This window comes from Chiloscyllium plagiosum, unplaced genomic scaffold (genome assembly GCF_037043375.1).
Source record: "Chiloscyllium plagiosum isolate Xiang-an unplaced genomic scaffold, Cpla_swu_hap1 HiC_scaffold_4, whole genome shotgun sequence".
NCBI lineage: Eukaryota > Metazoa > Chordata > Chondrichthyes > Orectolobiformes > Hemiscylliidae > Chiloscyllium > Chiloscyllium plagiosum.
The window spans coordinates 147,817,165-147,835,956 of record NW_028270142.1 but is presented as its reverse complement, the minus strand read 5'-3'; the positions used below and the strand labels follow the sequence as shown (position 1 = coordinate 147,835,956).

The 18,792-nt window shown below is 42.8% G+C and overlaps 1 protein-coding gene across 1 annotated transcript in view; it reads left to right on the top strand.

The window, feature by feature from the left end:
• Positions 1-18,792, top strand: part of abcb8 (ATP binding cassette subfamily B member 8) — a 62,297-nt gene that overhangs the window by 16,783 nt on the left and 26,722 nt on the right. Inside the window, exons 3-8 of the mRNA XM_043687563.2 lie at positions 767-922; positions 3,297-3,391; positions 5,837-5,942; positions 6,296-6,457; positions 11,973-12,058; positions 18,484-18,581. Of these exons, the coding sequence (XP_043543498.2) occupies positions 767-922; positions 3,297-3,391; positions 5,837-5,942; positions 6,296-6,457; positions 11,973-12,058; positions 18,484-18,581 (703 nt within the window). The remainder of the gene's footprint in view (positions 1-766; positions 923-3,296; positions 3,392-5,836; positions 5,943-6,295; positions 6,458-11,972; positions 12,059-18,483; positions 18,582-18,792) is intronic.

Below are 18,792 nucleotides of genomic sequence, written 5' to 3'. Positions count from 1 at the left end.
CTCTGAGCTTCCACATATCCTGCCATTTACTGAGTACTCCCTTATCTTGTTCGTTCTTCCAAAATGCTTCACCTCACATTTAGCAGGATTAATTTCCATCTATCACTGATCAGCCCATCTGATTAACCTGTATCTATCTTCCTGTAACCCAAGGCTTTCGTCCTCACTATTTACCACCTGGCCAATCGTTACATCATCCACAAACTGTCTTTTATATGATGTAAGTAGACACACTATGCCCTAAGGTAGGGAATTCCATGATTTTGGCCCAGTAACAATGAAGGAATGCTAATGTATTTCCAAGTCAGAATGGTGAGTGGCTTGGAGGGGAACTTGCAGGGGGCAGTGTTCCCATGTACCTGCTGCCCATGTCCTTCTAGATGGAAGTGGTTGAGGGTTTGGAAGGTGCTGTCTGAGGAATCTTGATGAGTTGCTGCCACATATGTCATAGATGGTACTCGATCACGATGCATCAGTCACAGAGGAGGAAATGGCAAAGATGGTAGATACAGTGCCAGACAAGTGGACTGTTTTGTCCTGGATGGTATTGAGCTTGAGTACATAAGTACTTAAAAAGGAAAATTTTAGGGATAGGCGATAGGGAACAAAAAGAAGGAATGAAATTAATTGGCTAGCACCATGGATTGATTTGCCTCATTCAGTGCTGTATGATACAGTGATAGGACTGTGTAAAATACTCATTCCTCTTTGCCCCACTATAACCCAAATCTCTCGCTGATACTTTCATTTCTTCACTATGTTCCAGTTTGCCTGTGGTGCAGCTCTGCTTAATACTCAGATCCCGCTGTTGCTGGGAGATCTAATGAATGGTCTTGTCCAATGCCTGCAGACGAACCCAGCCTGTTACCTCAAGGCTATGAAGATGCCGGCTATAAAATTAATGATTGCCTACACTCTTCAGGTAAGATTCAGCAAGATGTCACTGGGTTTATACTTTGAGTTTACAACTCCTGGTGAATACATTTGATAAGGTACAGGGTAAATTCAGACTGTTGAAGTACTGGCACTAGGAGTGGTTAATAGGGTTTATTAGAGTCCTACAGCAGAAGGAGGCCCATTGATACTGCTGTGACCCATCCACCCTAATCCCTCTTACCCGCACTTGGTCCAGAGTCTTGAATGTCATGATCTTTCAAGTGCTTTGTGAGACATTCCACCTCTACTCCAAACCAGGCAGTGCATTCCAAATTTCCACCACCCACTGGTTGAAAAAGGTTTTCCTCCAATCTCCTCTAAACTTCCTGCCTTGACTTTAAAATTTTGCCCTGTCATTATTGACGCTTCAACCAAGGGCAACAGCTGCTTTCTGTCCACCCGTTATTCCCCATATAGTCATAAAAGTTTACAGTATGGAAGAAGGCCACTCCAGAGCCCTCCAAATTCATCACTTCCAAATATATATTCCTTTTCTTGAGATCAGCTGTAAAAGTGGTTTCCCCAATTCCCCTCCATACTGAAGCCCTTCTTACGTGCCTTTTCTATCTCCTGATTTATTCTCATCCCCACATCCTGACTACTGCTGGAAACAACTCCTACTGTACACGATGTCCATCAGAGTCTTTTTTTCCTTTGCAGTTCCTCATCTTTACCCACACAGGTTCTACGCCTTCTGATTCTAAATCACTTTTTTCAATTAATTTAATTTCATTTCTTACTAATGAGGCAATTGTGTCCCTTGGTAAATCTGCCTGTCTTTTCGATAGGACATGTATCCTTAGATATTTAGTTTCCTGCATTGATGCCCACAACATTGTACCTGCCAATTTCAATCTGTGCTACATGTTCATTTACCTTGCTTCATATACAGCATGCTTTTAAGCACCGCACCCCCAGGACTGTGTTGACTGCCCTCATTCTTATGGTTGTCATCTTATCTGCTCTTCCTGAAGTTAGATTCTTGATCTTTTCCATCCTCTCTGTCCTATTACTTGTTCTGGAAACTATGATAACCTCTGCTGAGCTCTAAGCTCCACCCACCCACCACCAGTTTACCCTTTTCCATAATTTCCCTTGTGACTGATGCCCATATAAAGCCCTAATCACAGCCCTAGTTACGCAATTATATTAGATTAGATTCCCTACAGCGTGGAAACAGGCCCTTCGGCCCAACAAGTCCACACAGACCCATTTCCTTCTGACTAATGTATCTAAAACTATGGGCAATTTAGCACAGCCAATTCACCTGACCTGCACATCTTTGGACTGTGGGAGGAAACCAGAGCACCCAGAGGAAACCCATGCAGACACGGTGAGAATGTGCACACTCCACACAGACAGTTACCCGAGGCTGGAAATGAACCTGGGACCCTGGTGTTGTGAGACAGCAGTGCTAACCACTGAGGTTTTGGTCCCAGCATGATTCAGCTGGAGGCCATTCCATTGGAACAGCTTCCACTCCTTCCTCAGTACTGATGTTAATGTCCCATGAGTTCAAACCTGTTCTTCCACCCCAATGTCTTGCGTATTCCTCTTTAATTCTATTGACCCTGTGCCAGTTTGCTCGTGGCTCAGGTAATAATCCGACGATTATTACCTTCTTGGTTCTAACTTTTAAATTTAGCCCCTCGCTGCTAATATTTCCTCAGCAAAACCTCTTTCCTCTTCCTACCTGTGTCATTGATACCTATGTGGATCCTTCACCCACCGATGCCCATCACCTCACATTTATTTGGATTAAATTCCATCTGTCACCGATCTACCCATCTATTCAACCCATTTATATCTTTGGGCAACCTAAGACCTTCTTCCTCCCTCTTCATTATCCTGCCAATAATCGTATCATCCTCAAATGTACTTATCAAACCCTCCAAATTCTTCTCCATATAGATTAAATATATGACAAACAATAGGGGACCCAGCTTTGATCACAGTGCTACATCACTGGAAGTAGCCTTACTCAATATCTAAATGCCTTGGGAGTGTTTGATGGGGACAGTATTGTGGGAACTTTACTTACAGTAAAGCTGCCCTTACTCTTTAAACTGAGTCTAACCGTGTGCTGTACTTGTCCTAAGGAAGTTTGATGCAGACAGTGTTGACGGAGCTTTCCCTTCAGTTTAAACAAGCAGAGGGAGCTTCACTTTTTGTTTGTAAGAGTAGAGTGGGTATTACTCTGAATCTGAGATTGTGTGCCACTGACACGTCATTTTCAAAGTGCATGTTACTTCAATTTCTCAAAATTCTGCCTTCATTGTATTTTGAAATATCATACTCAATGTGTTTGTGAGTTTTGCTCTGGTTCTGGACTTAATGCTACATGTGCCTTGTGCTTTTAGGGAATCCTGACTTGCTGTTACATCACTCTCCTGTCCAGAATTGGGGAGCGAGTTGCTGCCAACTTGAGGAAGGAATTGTTTTCAACTCTGCTCAGGTCTGATCTTTGTTGAGGCACTGAAGAGATCGCTGTTGTTGTTTGAAATTAAGATAAAATTGTAACACGCTCTCTACAAATCCACTTAGGTGGCCAACTGCCAGTGGCCATGCCTGCTGTTGCCTGGTCTCCCTGTGGACCAAGATTTAAACTCAGAGATGTGGGCCATAGAAATGTAACAGAGTTACACAGGATGAAATAAATAGCAGGGATTATGGAAAGATTTAATCCGTGAGTACTTTTGCTAATTTTCAGACTTCCCAACATCTGAGCCAAGAAAGTAGAGTGCTTTTCACAGTGATAACAATTATTTTTCTTTACCTGGATGAATGAATTATTGATTGTGAGTTAATGGAATTAGGAAGGTAAATGAAAAGTTGGCCTCTTTTTACAAGGAGATTCCAGCATGAGGTTAAGGAGAGTCTTGTACAATTGTACACAGCTTTGGTGATGCCACATCTTTAACGTTGTGTGTGGTTTTTGTATTCATTTTTATGGAAGGATATATGTGCACTGTCGGCAGTATAGTGAAGGTTGACTAGATTGGCCCCTGCGATGAGAAAGTTGTCCTATGAGAGACTGAGTAAATTGGATTGATATTCTCTGGAGTTTGAAGGAATGAAAGGTAACCTCAATGAGACAGATAAGATTCCAAACAGGCTTGATAGGTAAGACAAAATTTTCTTTTCTCCTTTGCTTGGGAAACCTGAAACACAGAACAGTCACTGGATAAGAGGTCGAGCATTTAGGACTGAGATGAGGAGAAATGTTTGAACTTTTGAAATTCTGTGTGTGTTTCTTTTTGAGTCTTTGGAATTCTTTAATCCAGTGAGTGTATTTAAGGCTAGGATTGACAGATTTTTGGTCTCTCAGCAAGTTAAAGCCTGTGGAATGGGCAGGAAGGTGGAGTTGAAGTGGAAAATCAGCCATGACCTGTTTGAAAGGCAGAACAGATTCTCGAAGGGCTGAATGGCCTACTCCTGCTCCTAATTTTGATATACTTATGTATTGCAAGGTGAAGTATATTCAGAGGGCTGGAAGGCTTCCTTCCATTCCCATTTTTAGTGTCTAAATACCTTTTATTAACTATACACAGTAAAGAATCCTATCAGCTTAATTTGTACTGTTCAACTAAGGAGAGATGCATAAGATATAATTTAAACTGCTACCATTGATTTTGTAAAGCCAAGTTATGTTCAACAGATTTAATGGAACTTTTTCAATTAAGTGATTGGATAGGGAAATGAATTGACTGCAAATGCAAAAGTTAGGTGGCTCAGTGGTTAGCACTGCTGCCTCGCAGCTCCAGAGCACAGGTTCAATTCCACCCTCGGGCGACTGTCTGCGTGGAGTTTGCACATTCTCCCCGTGTCTGCGCGGGTTTCCTCTGGGTGCCCCAGTTTCCTCCCACAGTCTAAAGATGTGCAGGTTAGGTGAATTGGCCATCCTAAAGTGCCCATTGTTGGGCCGAAGGGCCTGTTTCCGCACTGTAGGGAATCTAATCTCGAACTGGTGAGAAATCCTAACCCTGAAGAATTGTTGAAAAATGTGATGCTGGAAAAGCACAGCAGGCCAGGCAACATCCGAGGAGCAGGAGAATCAACGTTCCGGGCATAAACCCAAAGAAGGGCTTATGCCCGAAACGTCGATTCTCCTGCTCCTCAGATGCTGCCTGGTCTGCTGTGTTTTTCCAGCATCACATTTTTCAACTCTGGTCTCCAGCATCTGCAGTCCTGATGAATTGTTGTTGGGTGAAGGTACCAAGGTTATGGAAGAAATTTGGGTCAATGGGGTTGAGCTACACATCAGCCATGATCTAATTGAAAGGCAGATCAGACCTGAGGGGCTGAGTGGCAGCATTTTTTACCTCCTGTTCCTGCGTGAGCATTTTCATAAGCTGGTTAGAGTGTCTGTTCATTTTTAAAACTCAAGCTCATTTAATTCTTCTTTGATGGCTGAGGCCAGCATTTGTTGCACATCTCTAATTGCCCTGAAGAAGTAGGCAGGGTGCCACATATTCTCAAAGGAAATATAGATGCAGGAGCAGAAATTTCTTTGACAGTCAAGTGAAGTTGAGGTGTTGCTTGCACTGGAGGAGGGATCAGAAGTGAAATCCCCCTCTCTTCCCAGAGTGGGAAATCCTTGTGGGATTTGACAAGCTGGGAAATGGAGTTCGACTCCCTCGGAATGCTGAGTTTCCAACCCTTGGGATGCGAAATACCCCTGCCTGTGGGGTGGAGAGTGGAGTACTCTGCTCCTTCGTGGTTGATTTGCCCTGCTCATGGGGGAGCGGCCGACCCCACCCACAGGGGACTGGTACCTCATCACCCACCAACAAGGTCAATGCTGAACGTCATTTCTGTGAGTGTCTGTGGATTTATGAATTAATTTATTGGAAGAATTGCTTCAGTTCAAGGGCCTTTTCCTTTCCTGTTGTGATCACAGGCAGGACATTGCATTCTTTGATGCCACTCGAACAGGCCAGATGGTGAGCCGCTTAACTAACGACATTCAGGAGTTTAAATCCTCCTTCAAACTGGTAATCTCTCAGGTGAGGCTGCAGGAATCTTCTATAAAAGTTGCCAATAAGTAATGTTGCTTTTTTTTTTAAACCCCTATTTTATCACTTCATTACTACAGAGGGAGCACCGCACTGTTGGAGTTTCAGCGCTGAGGGGGCACCGCACTGTCGGAGGGTCAGTGCTGAGGCAGTTTACTCTATCCATAGGACTAATACTGTACAGTCTTGGAAGTGTTTGCTGGGAACAGTGTAGAAGGAGCTTTCTGTATCTAACCCTGTGCTGTTTCTGTCCTGACGGTGTTTGATTGGGACCGTGAATCAAAGCATTTGAACATTCTTACTTCGTGCTTTAACTGCCTGGCTTTTTCTGATTTGAACTCTAGGGTTTGAAGAGTGTCACTCAGACAATTGGCTGTTTGGTTTCTCTCTACTTGGTGTCGCCAAAGCTAACGAGTCTAATGTGTCTGGTGATGCCATTTCTCGTTGGAACTGGAGCGTATATAGGCTCGTACCTTCGGAAACTTTCCCAAAAGGCACAGGAACAGGTAAACTAGAGAGAGTGAATGTTTGTATGATTATTTGCAAAGTATTCAGCAAGTACAAAGTGAAGGGGACTGGGAGTAGGTTAATCAAATTCAAAGATGCAGCTGAGGGACTAGGGAATCAGTCAGATTGAATGGGAGGATGGAACTTGCTACAAATCAGTACCTGGGTTTAATGAAGTACAGGAGAGACCATTGGATATTCCTTTTGATTCCTTCTCAAGATGTACATATTGATGGCTAGACCAATATTTATTACTCACCTATGTTTTCTCTGAAGAATGTGGTGATGAGCCCATTGAGGGTCGTATTACTTGTCTTTGTTAAAATGAATTTCCTCCATGGGAATACCATCCCGTATTGTGTGGCATTATCACCTTTATAAAGGGAACAGACCTCGAACCAGTAACTCAAGTTTGGGCATCCATGAGGCACTGTGGGCGATCAACAGCAGCAGAATTTTACTCCAGCACAGTCTGTAACCTCATGGCCCAGTTTATCTCCCCCACTCGACCATTACCAACAAGTTAGGGTATCAACCTGCTGCAAGAGGTCATGCCAGGAGCAGCACCAGGCATACCAAGAAATGTGGTGTCAACCCGGTGAAGCTACCAAACAGGACTACTTGCATGCCAAGCAGCATGAGCAGCAAGTGATGGACAGAGCTAAGCAATCCCACAACCAACAGATCAGAATTAAGCCCAGCAATCTTGCCACATCCAGTTGTGAATGGTGATGGGCAATTAAACAACTCAATGGAGGAGGTGGTTCCACAAATATCCTCATCCTCCATAATGGAACCCAGCACATTAGTGCAAAAGATAAGGCTGAAACATTCACAACAACCTTCAGCCAGAAGCAGTAGATGTTCCATCTCGGCCTCCTCCAGAGGTCCCCAGCATTACACATACTAATGAAATCAAAAATAGCTGAAGGCACTGCAAAGGCTATGGGCCCTGACAAGCTCCTCCAGTACAGTTACAAGACTGGCATCTATCCTACCAATGTCCTGTCTACAAAAAAGCAGGATAAATCGAACCCAGTCAGTTACTGCTCCATCAGCCTACTCTCGATCACGATGAAAGGGGTTGTTGACAGTGCTATCAAGCAATTGTTGCAAACAAATTTTCTGTTCACTCATGCTTAATTTGCATTCTGCCAGGGCCACTTGGCTTCTGACCTCATTACAACCTTGGTTCAGACATGGACAAAGGAGCTGAATTCTAGAGGTAAGGAGAGAGTGACTGTCCTTGACATCAAGGCTGCATTTGACTGAGTGTGGCATCAAGGAACCCAAACAAAACTGGAGTTCTTTCTAGCACAAAAGAAGATAGTCGCAGTTATTGGAGATTGGTAATCTCAGCTCCAGGACATCTCTGCAGGAGTTCCTCAGGATATTTATTTCTAATCGCCCTGTTCAGAGATGTTATTAATTACTTTTGGAGCAGGGGGGACTTGAACCCAGAGATAGAAACACAACCACTGCTGTAACAAGAGCCCTTAGTACCACAGGAGGGTGTTCTGGACCCAACAATCTTCAGCTACTTCTCTGGCTTTCCTTCATAAGAGGAGGAGATGGCTTAGTGGTTTTATTGCCGAACTGTTAATCCAAAGACCCAGATAATATTCGAGGGACCCAGGTTTGAATCCTGCCATGGCAGATGGTGGAATTTGAAAAGTCTGGAGTTAAGAATGTAATGATGACCATGAATCCTGGAAACTGTTGGAAAAATGTTCACTAATTAGATTACATTACAATGTGGAAACAGGCCCTTCGGCCCAACAAGTCCACACTGACCCGCCAAAGCACAACCCACCCATACCCCTACATTTACCCCTTACCTAACACTACCGGCAATTTAGCATGGCCAATTCACCTGACCTGCACATCTTTGGACTATGGGAGGAAACCGGAGCACCCGGAGGAAACCCACGCAGACACGGGGAGAACGTGCAAACTCCACACAGTCAGTCGCCTGAGTCGGGAATTGAACCCGGGTCTCTGGCGCTGTGAGGCAGCAGTGCTAACCACTGTGCCACCGTGCCACCCACCCACTGTGCCACCCACATTCCTTCCCTAATGTCCTTTAGGGAAGGAAACTGCCATCCTTACCTGGTCTGGCCACAGCAATGTGGTTGACTGTTAATTGCTGCACGCGATGGGCAATAAATGCTTGTCTAGCCAGCAATATTCAATCACAGGTTGAGGACAAAAAAAGGTCAGTAGCCAAAAGGTACCATCCTGCCTGTAGTTACTCCTGGCTCTTAATCTCAAGAACTCAGCTTCTGGCACTTGGCAAAAGGCACTCCCTCCCCAAGACTCACTGACTTTCCTCACTGCTGACTGATCTTCCAACTACAGGATGTTTCTCTCCCTCGCTTTCTGCTCCCAGGTTCCCTAGTCAACCTTCTGGCTGTAAACCCCATGGGAGAATCAGGTTGTGATTGAAGGACTGTCTCCTCACCATTTTGTGGAGGGAGTGTGGGTGATTTTTCTCTGAATGGTCACCATGAACTAGAGACTTTCTTGGGGTAAATCTGTTCCAACAAAGATTCATATTGGGCCTCCCCACACAGATGCTACTGGAGCTATGAGTTTTTCTAGCACTTGCTATTTTTAATTTCTAAAAAGCTAAAACTGTGTAAATTTTCTAATCAGACTAAAAATTCCCACATGCGTATCGGAATATGCTGGAATCATCGTTCTGGCTTGTAATCATGTTTCCGGAGCTTGTACCTTGAAAAATTTGCTTGAGTAATTACCATTCCTGTTTGACTTTTTTTATTCCAAGCTCATGAAATGTAACAAATTTAATTCCCAAGAAGGACCTTGTACTCTTTAGCCCGAATAAAGAGAAGTCTGCGAGCTTTACACCATGCAATAGACCAAAGCTTGACTTTTCATTGTATTAAACTGAGACAGGCAACTTCTTATTTCAATGCACCTAAAAGTACATTAAAACTTTCATCCATTTATTACTATTAGAAACATACTCACAGTTCCAATCTCCACAACACTCATTGAATTTAACAATACTTTTGCTTTGGATAAAAATTTTAAAACTTTCATAGAAACCTCTTACAGCCATAAGGAGGAAATTGACAGACTTCACCTTTTTTTTAAATGCCCCTGAGTGTCGGAGCTTGTTATACCTTTCCAGAGGAATCCTCCTAGAAGTTCCGTTAATGTCAAACAAAGCAAAGGCTTTCCAACAACTGAAACAGACACTTCATCATGACGTTCTTAGACCAATTTTGCTACAACTTTATACAGAGACACACACATGAACCACGTAACATTAACTAACATAAACATATAGGATTCTGGATTAGTGGTGCTGGAAGAGCACAGCAGTTCAGGCAGCATCCAAGGAGCTTCGAAATCGACGTTTCAGGCAAAAGTCCTTCATCAGGACCAGAGCACAGAAGGTTATCAAAACGCTTCTGGGCACTGGCATGCAGACACAAAGAACAGTTGCTTAAATTACACAGAAAAACACCCACAAACAAGTCTGTTCCTTTTTTTGCCATTTCAGCACAGTGGTGTTGAATACAGTGGTGCTTCTAACTGAATCCTGACTTATCATTCTCGAACTCCTATGCAGGTTTCACATATTTCTTACAAGCTGCTCTGTGGACAGCTGCCACATGTGGACATCATCCTCTGGATAATTCACTCTGTTTAAGAGTCCGGAGATACTCATCCCTATTTTCCTCCAGCTCCTGGCTTCTCAGGAGAAATCTGTGGAGGTGAGAGCTCCTTTGCAGAGTCTCTCTTGTGTCACACCCCACTGAGGGTAGTGCACCAGAAATCAGGAACAACTATGCCCAGAGTGGTTACAAGTGTGAAAACATTTACTTACATACCTCAAGTCCACAATTTACTTGATTTACAAACTCAGGTTAAAAGAAAGCATTCAAGTTTCTGTACTTAACAAGAAATTAACTATGTATTATTAAAAAATTGTCTTTAACCAATGGCAATCAGGAAATAAGAATTGCTGACTTATAACACTCTATACCTAAAACTCTATCGCTCTTAAATTACCCCCTTCCTGAACAGACAGACAAGAGGTTGGGTATATGAAGGGTTGAGAGGGAAATGGACCAAATGCTGGTAACTGGGACTAACTTAATTTAGGATATCCGGTCAGCATGGGCAAGTTGGACTGAAGGGTCAGTTTCTGTGCTGTACACCTCTATAACTCTATGACATGGATATTAAGGGTGGAAAAAGATAGATAAGGGAAACGCGGTTCAATAGGCCTAGCCTGGAGCACAAGATTTGAGTTTCTTTGTTTTTCTTTAAATTCCTTTTAAGTTCTTTGCTGTCAATAAAGACGTTTTATACGCTTACGCTCTCTTCATTCATTGGTTGAGAATTAGTGTTTTCACTGTCTTTAAAGGCATTTTACTCCTGCTATGGGGATTTAGATAAAAATGAGTGGAAGGCAATTGGCTGTTACTGGTAGAGATGGTGACTTTTTTTTGATATTTTCTGTTTGCAGACTAGGTAGGTCTTTGCTACACATTTCCATAAAAGCCATAGTCAACAGGTCAGGAACCAATCAAAATGTTCTCAAGCCGTTCTCCAATAGTTCAGAATACATCAGCTCTGTGAGGTCTCCTTTTTGTTCTCACTGTTCCAAGGGAAAGCAATGTTGGAACAGCTCAGTGTTCAGTGAACATTGTATTTAAAACTGAGCCTTCTCTTCATGATGTTCCTTTAGGTTTAAGACCTTCCTTTTTAAGACCTCAGCCCAAAAATAATGGAAATAAAAAGATGTGGTCTTTACATGAAAGCAAAATACTGCAGATGATGGATATTTGAAATAAGAACAAAATGTCTGGGAACCCCAGGTCTGAAACAATCTTTGGAAAGTGAAACATTGGATGCCGAATGTTAACTTGTTCCCTCTCCGCAGCTGCAGCCTTAAGAGCTCAGGCTGTTTACATAGCTTGGATGGTGTCATCATATTTTTATGGTCATGTTGTCGATGCATTAAACATAATATAACTCCATCATATAGATCCAGCATAAAATTGACCAGTTTAAATGCAGAGTAAACTTGCTTCACACTGTTGGTAATGTTTTCAGTCTTAGAAAGTGTATTCTTCTTGCAGCAGAGTTGCATTTTGCCATTTCCAATATGAACCTTGCGCTCTGTTAACCTGTTTAAGGAGTGGTTGATATGATCTAATTCATCAAGTTGCTAAAATTGTTAATTTATGTATTTAACATTAATAAGAAATGAGTGGTGGCTGTTAATTGGCCGAGCATGTTTACATGGAGAGCATCTGTAACAATGGGGGTGGAAGGAACTGAATCATTGATAAACTGTGGGCATTTTATCTTAGCTTGGATCCAAATTGACAGTGTAGTGTTAATTGAACACTGTTGGTGGCACAAATAGAGCTTGATGATTTCTTCATGTTTCAAACTGTAGGTTATTGAATAGAGTGGGTTTCTGACTTTACTGAATGTCATTTGAGGACTGTTTTAACAAATTATTTCCAGATTGCCAAGGCAACATGTCTTGCAGATGAAGCACTGGGAAACATACGGACAGTGAAAGCATTTGCAATGGAAGATCTGGAAATTAAGTAAGTAGCAGAAGTACAGTTGCAACAGAATCCAGACAGGATCACGGAATTATTAGTGAGGAAGAAGGTCATCATAGAATTATAGAGTGCAGAAGAAGTCCTTCTGCTCATTAAATCTGCACCGACACGTGAAAAATACCTGACCTTTAACCTAATCCCATTTAGTAGCATTTGGCCCATAGCCTTGAACGCTACGACATAGCAAGTACATATCCAAAGAAATTTTTTTAGATGATGTGAGGCATCTACCACCTCCCAGGCAGTATATTTCGGACTGTCAACACCCTCTGGGTTAATAATGTTCTTCCTCACATTCTCCAATCTCTCTCCCACTTCCCCCCGCCAAACCTTCTGTGACTCATGTCCTTTCGCAACTGACTGTTTACCTAAGCAGAATAGCTGCTCTTTATCCATGTCCCTCAATCTTGTACACCTCAATCAAATCACCCTGAGCCTAACTAACCTTCCCTCATAACTTACATTTTCCATCCCAGGTAGCATCATAACTTCCCTGCTCTTGTAATCTCTGCCTCGATTGATAAAGGCAAGTTTCCCATGTGCCTTTTTCACCATCCTGCTAACATGCCCTTTCACCTTTAGAGATCGATGGACAAACACACCAAGGTCCCTTTGTTCCACAGAACTTCCTCGTATCATGTCATTCATTAAATACTTTCTTGTCAAATTACTCCTTCCAACATGTATCATCTCACACTTTTCAGGATTGAATTACATCTGACAGTTATCTGCCCATTTCACAATCCTCTTTCAAATCTTCTTGTAGCCCAAGACATTCAACTTAACTGTTAACCACTCGTCCAATCTTTGTGTGATCTGCAAACTAACTAATCAGCATCACCCCCACCCACAGTCATCAATGCCAATTATATAAAATGATGACTAATAGGGGACCCAGCACGGACCCCTGTGTACCCTACTGGACACTGACTTCCAGTCATTAAAGCAGCCTTCTGTCATCACTCTGTCTCCTACAATTGAGAGAATGTTGAATCCACTCTATCAAATAACCCTGTATCCCATGTGTCTTCCTGATAAGTCCTATGTGGAACTTTGTCAAAGGCTATGCTGAAGTCCATATAAACTTTATCAACTGCACTACCCTCTTTTACGTGCCTGATCACCACCTTAAAAAAAACCAATCAATTTGTTAGGCATGACCTTTCTCTGACAGGTCTGATCAAGCCTTGCCTATCCAAGTGGAGATAGGTACTCTCCTTCAGAATTTTTTCCAGCTTAATAATAATGTTCCTATAACAGGGTGACAGAACTGGACACAGTATTTCAGAAGAGGCCTCACTAATGTCCTGTACAAACTCAACATGATGTCACAATTCCTTTGTATCAAAGGTCTGAGCAATGAGAATAAGCATGCTAAACGCCTTAACCACCCTGTCTACATGTGATGCAAATTTCAATGAACTATGTTTCCCTACCACAGACGTGAGACTCACTGGTCTGTTCTCTGGCTCAAGATTGTAGAACAAATACACCTAAGGGTTCAGGAAGTTTATTAGTTTAAGTTTATGTCACATGTAGACAGGGTTTAAAATCCCCACAAAGGAGAACCAGCCCATCTGGCCCATTCTGCAAACAGGGCTGGTTTGATGATTCCCTCGCTTTCCAGCCTCCTGATTTTTGCCTCAACTTGTGTCCGTAAGGCAAATACCACTGGGTGGTCCTTGCAGAATCATGGAATTGCTTTTTGGTGAACATGCAAGGTGGCCTTGGCTCCTTTTAGTAATCCCTAGAACTTCTGGGTATTTAATGAGGACTTCAATCAGGCAGCCATTTTCTGGTTGAAAAGTGTCAAATTAATTTAGGTGAATCTTTCTCAGCCAATTTCACCCCATCAAGCTTGGGCTGAAGCCTTTTACTACAGTCAATGGTAACTGAACTAACTGTTTCCCATAAGACACCGGAAATGAAGTTGCACCCTTAGTCTGTAATGGTTTCCTGGTATAGGTTCTCAGTCTAGATGAGGTCTTTTGCAAAATTAAGGATTGGTGTCCACAGCGAATTTTGTTAAAGATTGGCTCTGTAATCTCTGAAACAGCCATACTGGTATCAACTCCATGAGAACTGGGTAACCATTTAATCAGAGGTTTAATTTGATTGGATATTGCTAAACAATCAGAACCAATGTAACTATTCCAAATCGGATGTAGGTGGCCTTTCCATGCACTCTCCTGGATATTGGCTTATGATTTCCATTACTCCATTCAGGTCTAGTTGGACTCCCTGCTGTCTCAAGTTCACATAGCAGTAACTACGATGGCTTGCCGACCAAGATCCTGAAGAAACCTTTAACCTTTAGCCGAGGCTTGGCTTTGTTTTGGAGTTTTGCTGTGGGCTGAGAGAAAGTTGGACACGGTTCTGGGGTGTGGGTAAAGGGGTTGGACGGGTTTCTGGGAGTGTGGGGGGCAGTGTTGGTTCAGGATATGTCCTGAGTGAGGCTGTGTAATTGCCTTCACTCAAGTGGTGTTCCCCAAGCTCAGTCAGACTGGTGAGGGGGTCCACATCTATTGGAATACCCTGAAATTCATATAGTCCACTTGCTGCAATTTCCATTGATAAATCCAGTTGTAATGTCTGTTTGATGTCCATTTGGACTTCAGCTTTTGCATGGTTATATCATTAATCCCACATATCAACTAGTCTCTCAGCTCGTTAAGAGTTAAGCCAAAGTCACACGCCTCTGCCAATAGACTTAACCCAGTTAAAAATCCCAATACAGATTCCCCGGTTCTCGAATTGCCAAGTAAAAACAATAGCATCTCCAAATCAGGGGTCATAATATTCGTTAACTAAATCTTGAAAGGTTTTAGTATCTGGTGCCTCAGGGAAAGTTAGTCTCCTAATGACCAAAAAAAAAGCACCTCCACAAGCTGTCAGAAGAATTCATCATTGCTTTTCATCTGTCCCAATATCATTTGCCCAGAAAATATATTGTATTCTTTCAACATACTGGACCCCGTCTTCAACAACAGTCTTCCCAAATAACAGCATGATGCCAGAAATGCTTAGCCCAATTCAAAGACAACTGTTGCAAGCAAGTTTCTTCAGGAACATGTCCCCCCACTCCACAGAGGCCAGTAACCCACCACCAAAATCGCCTTTTGTTCAGACGTGGAAAATCCTTGATATTGGTCCAGCTCTCTGAGTGAACAGGATGCCTGACACTCCTGTTTATATCTGTCAGCCAGGGCTCCCTGGGGCTGTAACTCTGGTCAAAGCAGGGAACTCAAATTCTATGAGGTCTAGCTGGCTGACCTCATTACAATCAATACATTCCCCTCACTACAGAATCCCCTATTACTATTACCCTTCCTCTTTTTGTTCCCTGCTGTACAGACAGGCTGCTTGTGGTCCAAGAAGCTTGGCTTTGTGTATACTTGCTGTCAGAACCAATGCTTTCCTCTGTCTTCAATATGGAAAACCACTTTGTGAGTGGAACCCCAGGGGATTTCTGAACTGCCTGCCTGTTTCTGTTGGACTGCCTGGTGATTATCCATTCCCTTCCTTCTTCAGGTGCCTTTATCCACAGTGTGATCACTTCTCTAAATGTGCTGTCCACAATGCTCTCAGACACGTGGGTACTTTACAGTGTCCCCAGCCACTGTTCCAGCTCTGGAACCTGAGCTTGCAGGAGCTGCAGCTGGACACACTTCCTATGCAAGCCTGGCTTTGGGCACAGGAAATGTGGTCAGCCTTCGACATGGAGCAAGAGGAGCAAACCATGGCTTGGAGCTCTGACTGAACTCTTTCAAGTTTCAACATTTTAGAAGACTTTTTTTTAAGAAAGCTAAACAAATAAGTCCCTACCATTGCTTAAACAAAGACTTACAAAATAATAACTGGAAATGTCCACCATGACTTGTTCACCAATCAGCTGCACTTGATGGTCCTACTCATTTTCTGAACTGTTGCATCTGGTCTATTCTTGCTCCCACTGGACCTGTGAGGATAATAAGGGAAATAAAACACAGCAATACCTCTCTCCCTGAAACTCCCATACTCACCTCAACACTCAGCGTTTCACTCTCTGCAGCTCACACTTGGTTCATCGTGTTTACACCATCCCTCCGAGTGAGCAGGCAATGAAAAGTGGAGCTGGAAAGGCACAGCAGATTAGGCTGCATCGGAGGAGCAAGCAAGTTGACATTTTGGGTTGGGACCCTTCATCAAGTTGACTTTCCTGATTTTCTGATGCTGCCTGTCCTTTTCCAGCTCCACTTTTTATCAATTCTGTTTTCCAGCATCTGCAGTTCTTACTATCTCCCCCCAGTGAACAACTCATTTAGCAACGTTCTCCCACCTCCCCTCCATAATCATGCACATTATTCCTTCCAAAACAACCATCTAATTCCATCTTGAAATTTTGTAAATCTCTTCTGTTCTGGAGTCCATTTGCAAGTTGCTTTGTAAGCAACTTGGAACAATGCAGGACTTAACTTAGTCCTTCATAAGCACAGGAAACATTTATGTGTTGGACCTTTAAAATTACACTCCTGTATGAGAGAGTGTTCATAAGTACAAGCTTTTATAAGTCAGACATTTGTAAATTGGAGGTCCTCTGTACATGACTTGACCCTGCCTCCAGTACAGTTTTCAGGCAGCATTCTAAACCCTAGCCATTTGTTGCATCAAAATGTTTTCCTTGTATCACTTTTGCTTCTTTTACCAATCTCATCCAGAGGGTGGTAGGGTTCTGGAACACATTGCCTGGGAGGGTATTTGAGGTGGGTAACCTCACATTCTTTAAAGATACATGTTTAACCACTTGAAAATGTCATAACATTCAAACTATGGATCTAGTGCTGGATTTAGCATAGTTTTGACTGTATAGGCTTGATGGGCGAAATTGTCTCATCTGAATGATGTTATGATTGAAATCCAAAATCTTGTCCGGTTGAAGTACAACTAGCCAATCAATATCTTATCCTGTAGATTTTAAACTCTTATAGTGACTGCATTATCTCCCATTGTGGCCTGGTCAGCATCTTCCTCTCTGGTAAAGTTGGATGCAAACATTTATTTAACACAGCTTCCATGTCTGTTTTGGTTCCACTCCTCCCATGACCACCCTTTTACTGTTTGTATGCCTGAAGAAGATTTTGAAATTCTCTTTTATGTTAACTGCCAGTCTCTTGTTATACTCCCTCTTTGCTTCTCTTAGTTCCTTTTCACTCCTTCTCTTTCCCCCCCCCCCCCCCCCGCCAAACACCTAGCCTTTGAGATTCAGACCAATTCTAATTATATTTTCTGCTTGACATCTGTCGTTAGCATACTTCTATTATACTTTTTAAAATCATAATATCTATCATTTTTGTAATCCAGGGAGCTCTTTGCGCAACCTTTCCCTTTCAAGCGTGATTTTGCTCTTTTGACTATGTTTGGACCACCCCTTCTTTAAAGGTAACCCATGTAAATTTTCCTGTGAAACCCATTTAACTCTATTAATTCAACCCAGATCCATTCTTACCATGTTGATATTGGCTTATTAGTTTTGTTCTGTATTGTTTGTCATCCTTTTCCACAGCCACTTAACCCTCATGATCATCATCCCTTAAATGTTCTCCCATTGCCAGTTGCTCTGCTTGGCCTACCTCATTGCACCAACCAGATGTAGAAGCGCCTCCTTTCTCAGTGGGCTGGAATACTGCTGTTGCAGATTCACCTAAGCACACTGTAAAAGTGCAGGAACTGGCAGACATAGACACACACACAGGCCATACAGGAATGGCCAATGAGAATACACACACAGGCCATACAGGAGTTGCAATGAGAGTACACATACGCACACCTGGAAACAGCACAGTACCTGTGGAAGGAGCAGACCTGAAACATCAACTCCTCTTCTCCCCTGATACTGCTTGACCTGCTGTGCTTGTTTCAGCCCCACTCTGACTCTCCAGCATCTGCAGTCTTCACTATTTCCAGATCACTTCAGAGGGTAGCAAGTATGTTGCTGTGGATCTGAAGTCACATGTAGGCCAGACCATGTAAGGACAGTAGCTTTCGTTCGTCACTGAACCAGGTGGGCTGACGGTAGTTCTGAGGAAGGGTCACCGGACCGGATCCGAAACATTAGCTTTGATTTCTATTCACAGATGATGCCTGACCTGCTGAGCTTTTCCAGCAACTTCTGCTTTGGTTTCTGGTTTGTAGCATCTGCAGTTCTTCTGGTTTTCAACTGATGGTAGTTGATATGGCCACTATTACTTAGACTAGCAATACTTCAGGCTTATTAAATTAAATGGATTTAAATTTCCCAGTTGCCATGGTGAGATTTGAAGTTGTACATCCAAGTCAGTAATCATGGCCCCTGGATTACTAGTCCAGAAATGTAACCATTATTGTTGGAGCTGATGATCAGACAGCTGATATTATTTATGTGTTGGCAGTTTTTTCTCTCAAGAGGTGGATGAAGCCAGCAGCATGAGTCAGATCCTGGGATTCGGAATTGGCATCTTCCAGGGATTATCCAACTTTTCATTAAACTGTAAGTGACTGGCATTTTACTCACCTCAACAGGGGAAAGAGAAAGAACGAGAAGAGAGAGATTGCAAAACATGCAGAAAGAGAGAGACCGAATGCCTCTGTGTATCAGAAACAGCTATTGAGAGAGTGGGTGTGGAACAAGACTGAGGAAAGGCATCAGTTTTCAGGGGGTGGAGGGTTATTTCTCATCATCCCTTTCTTGGAAGCAAAGT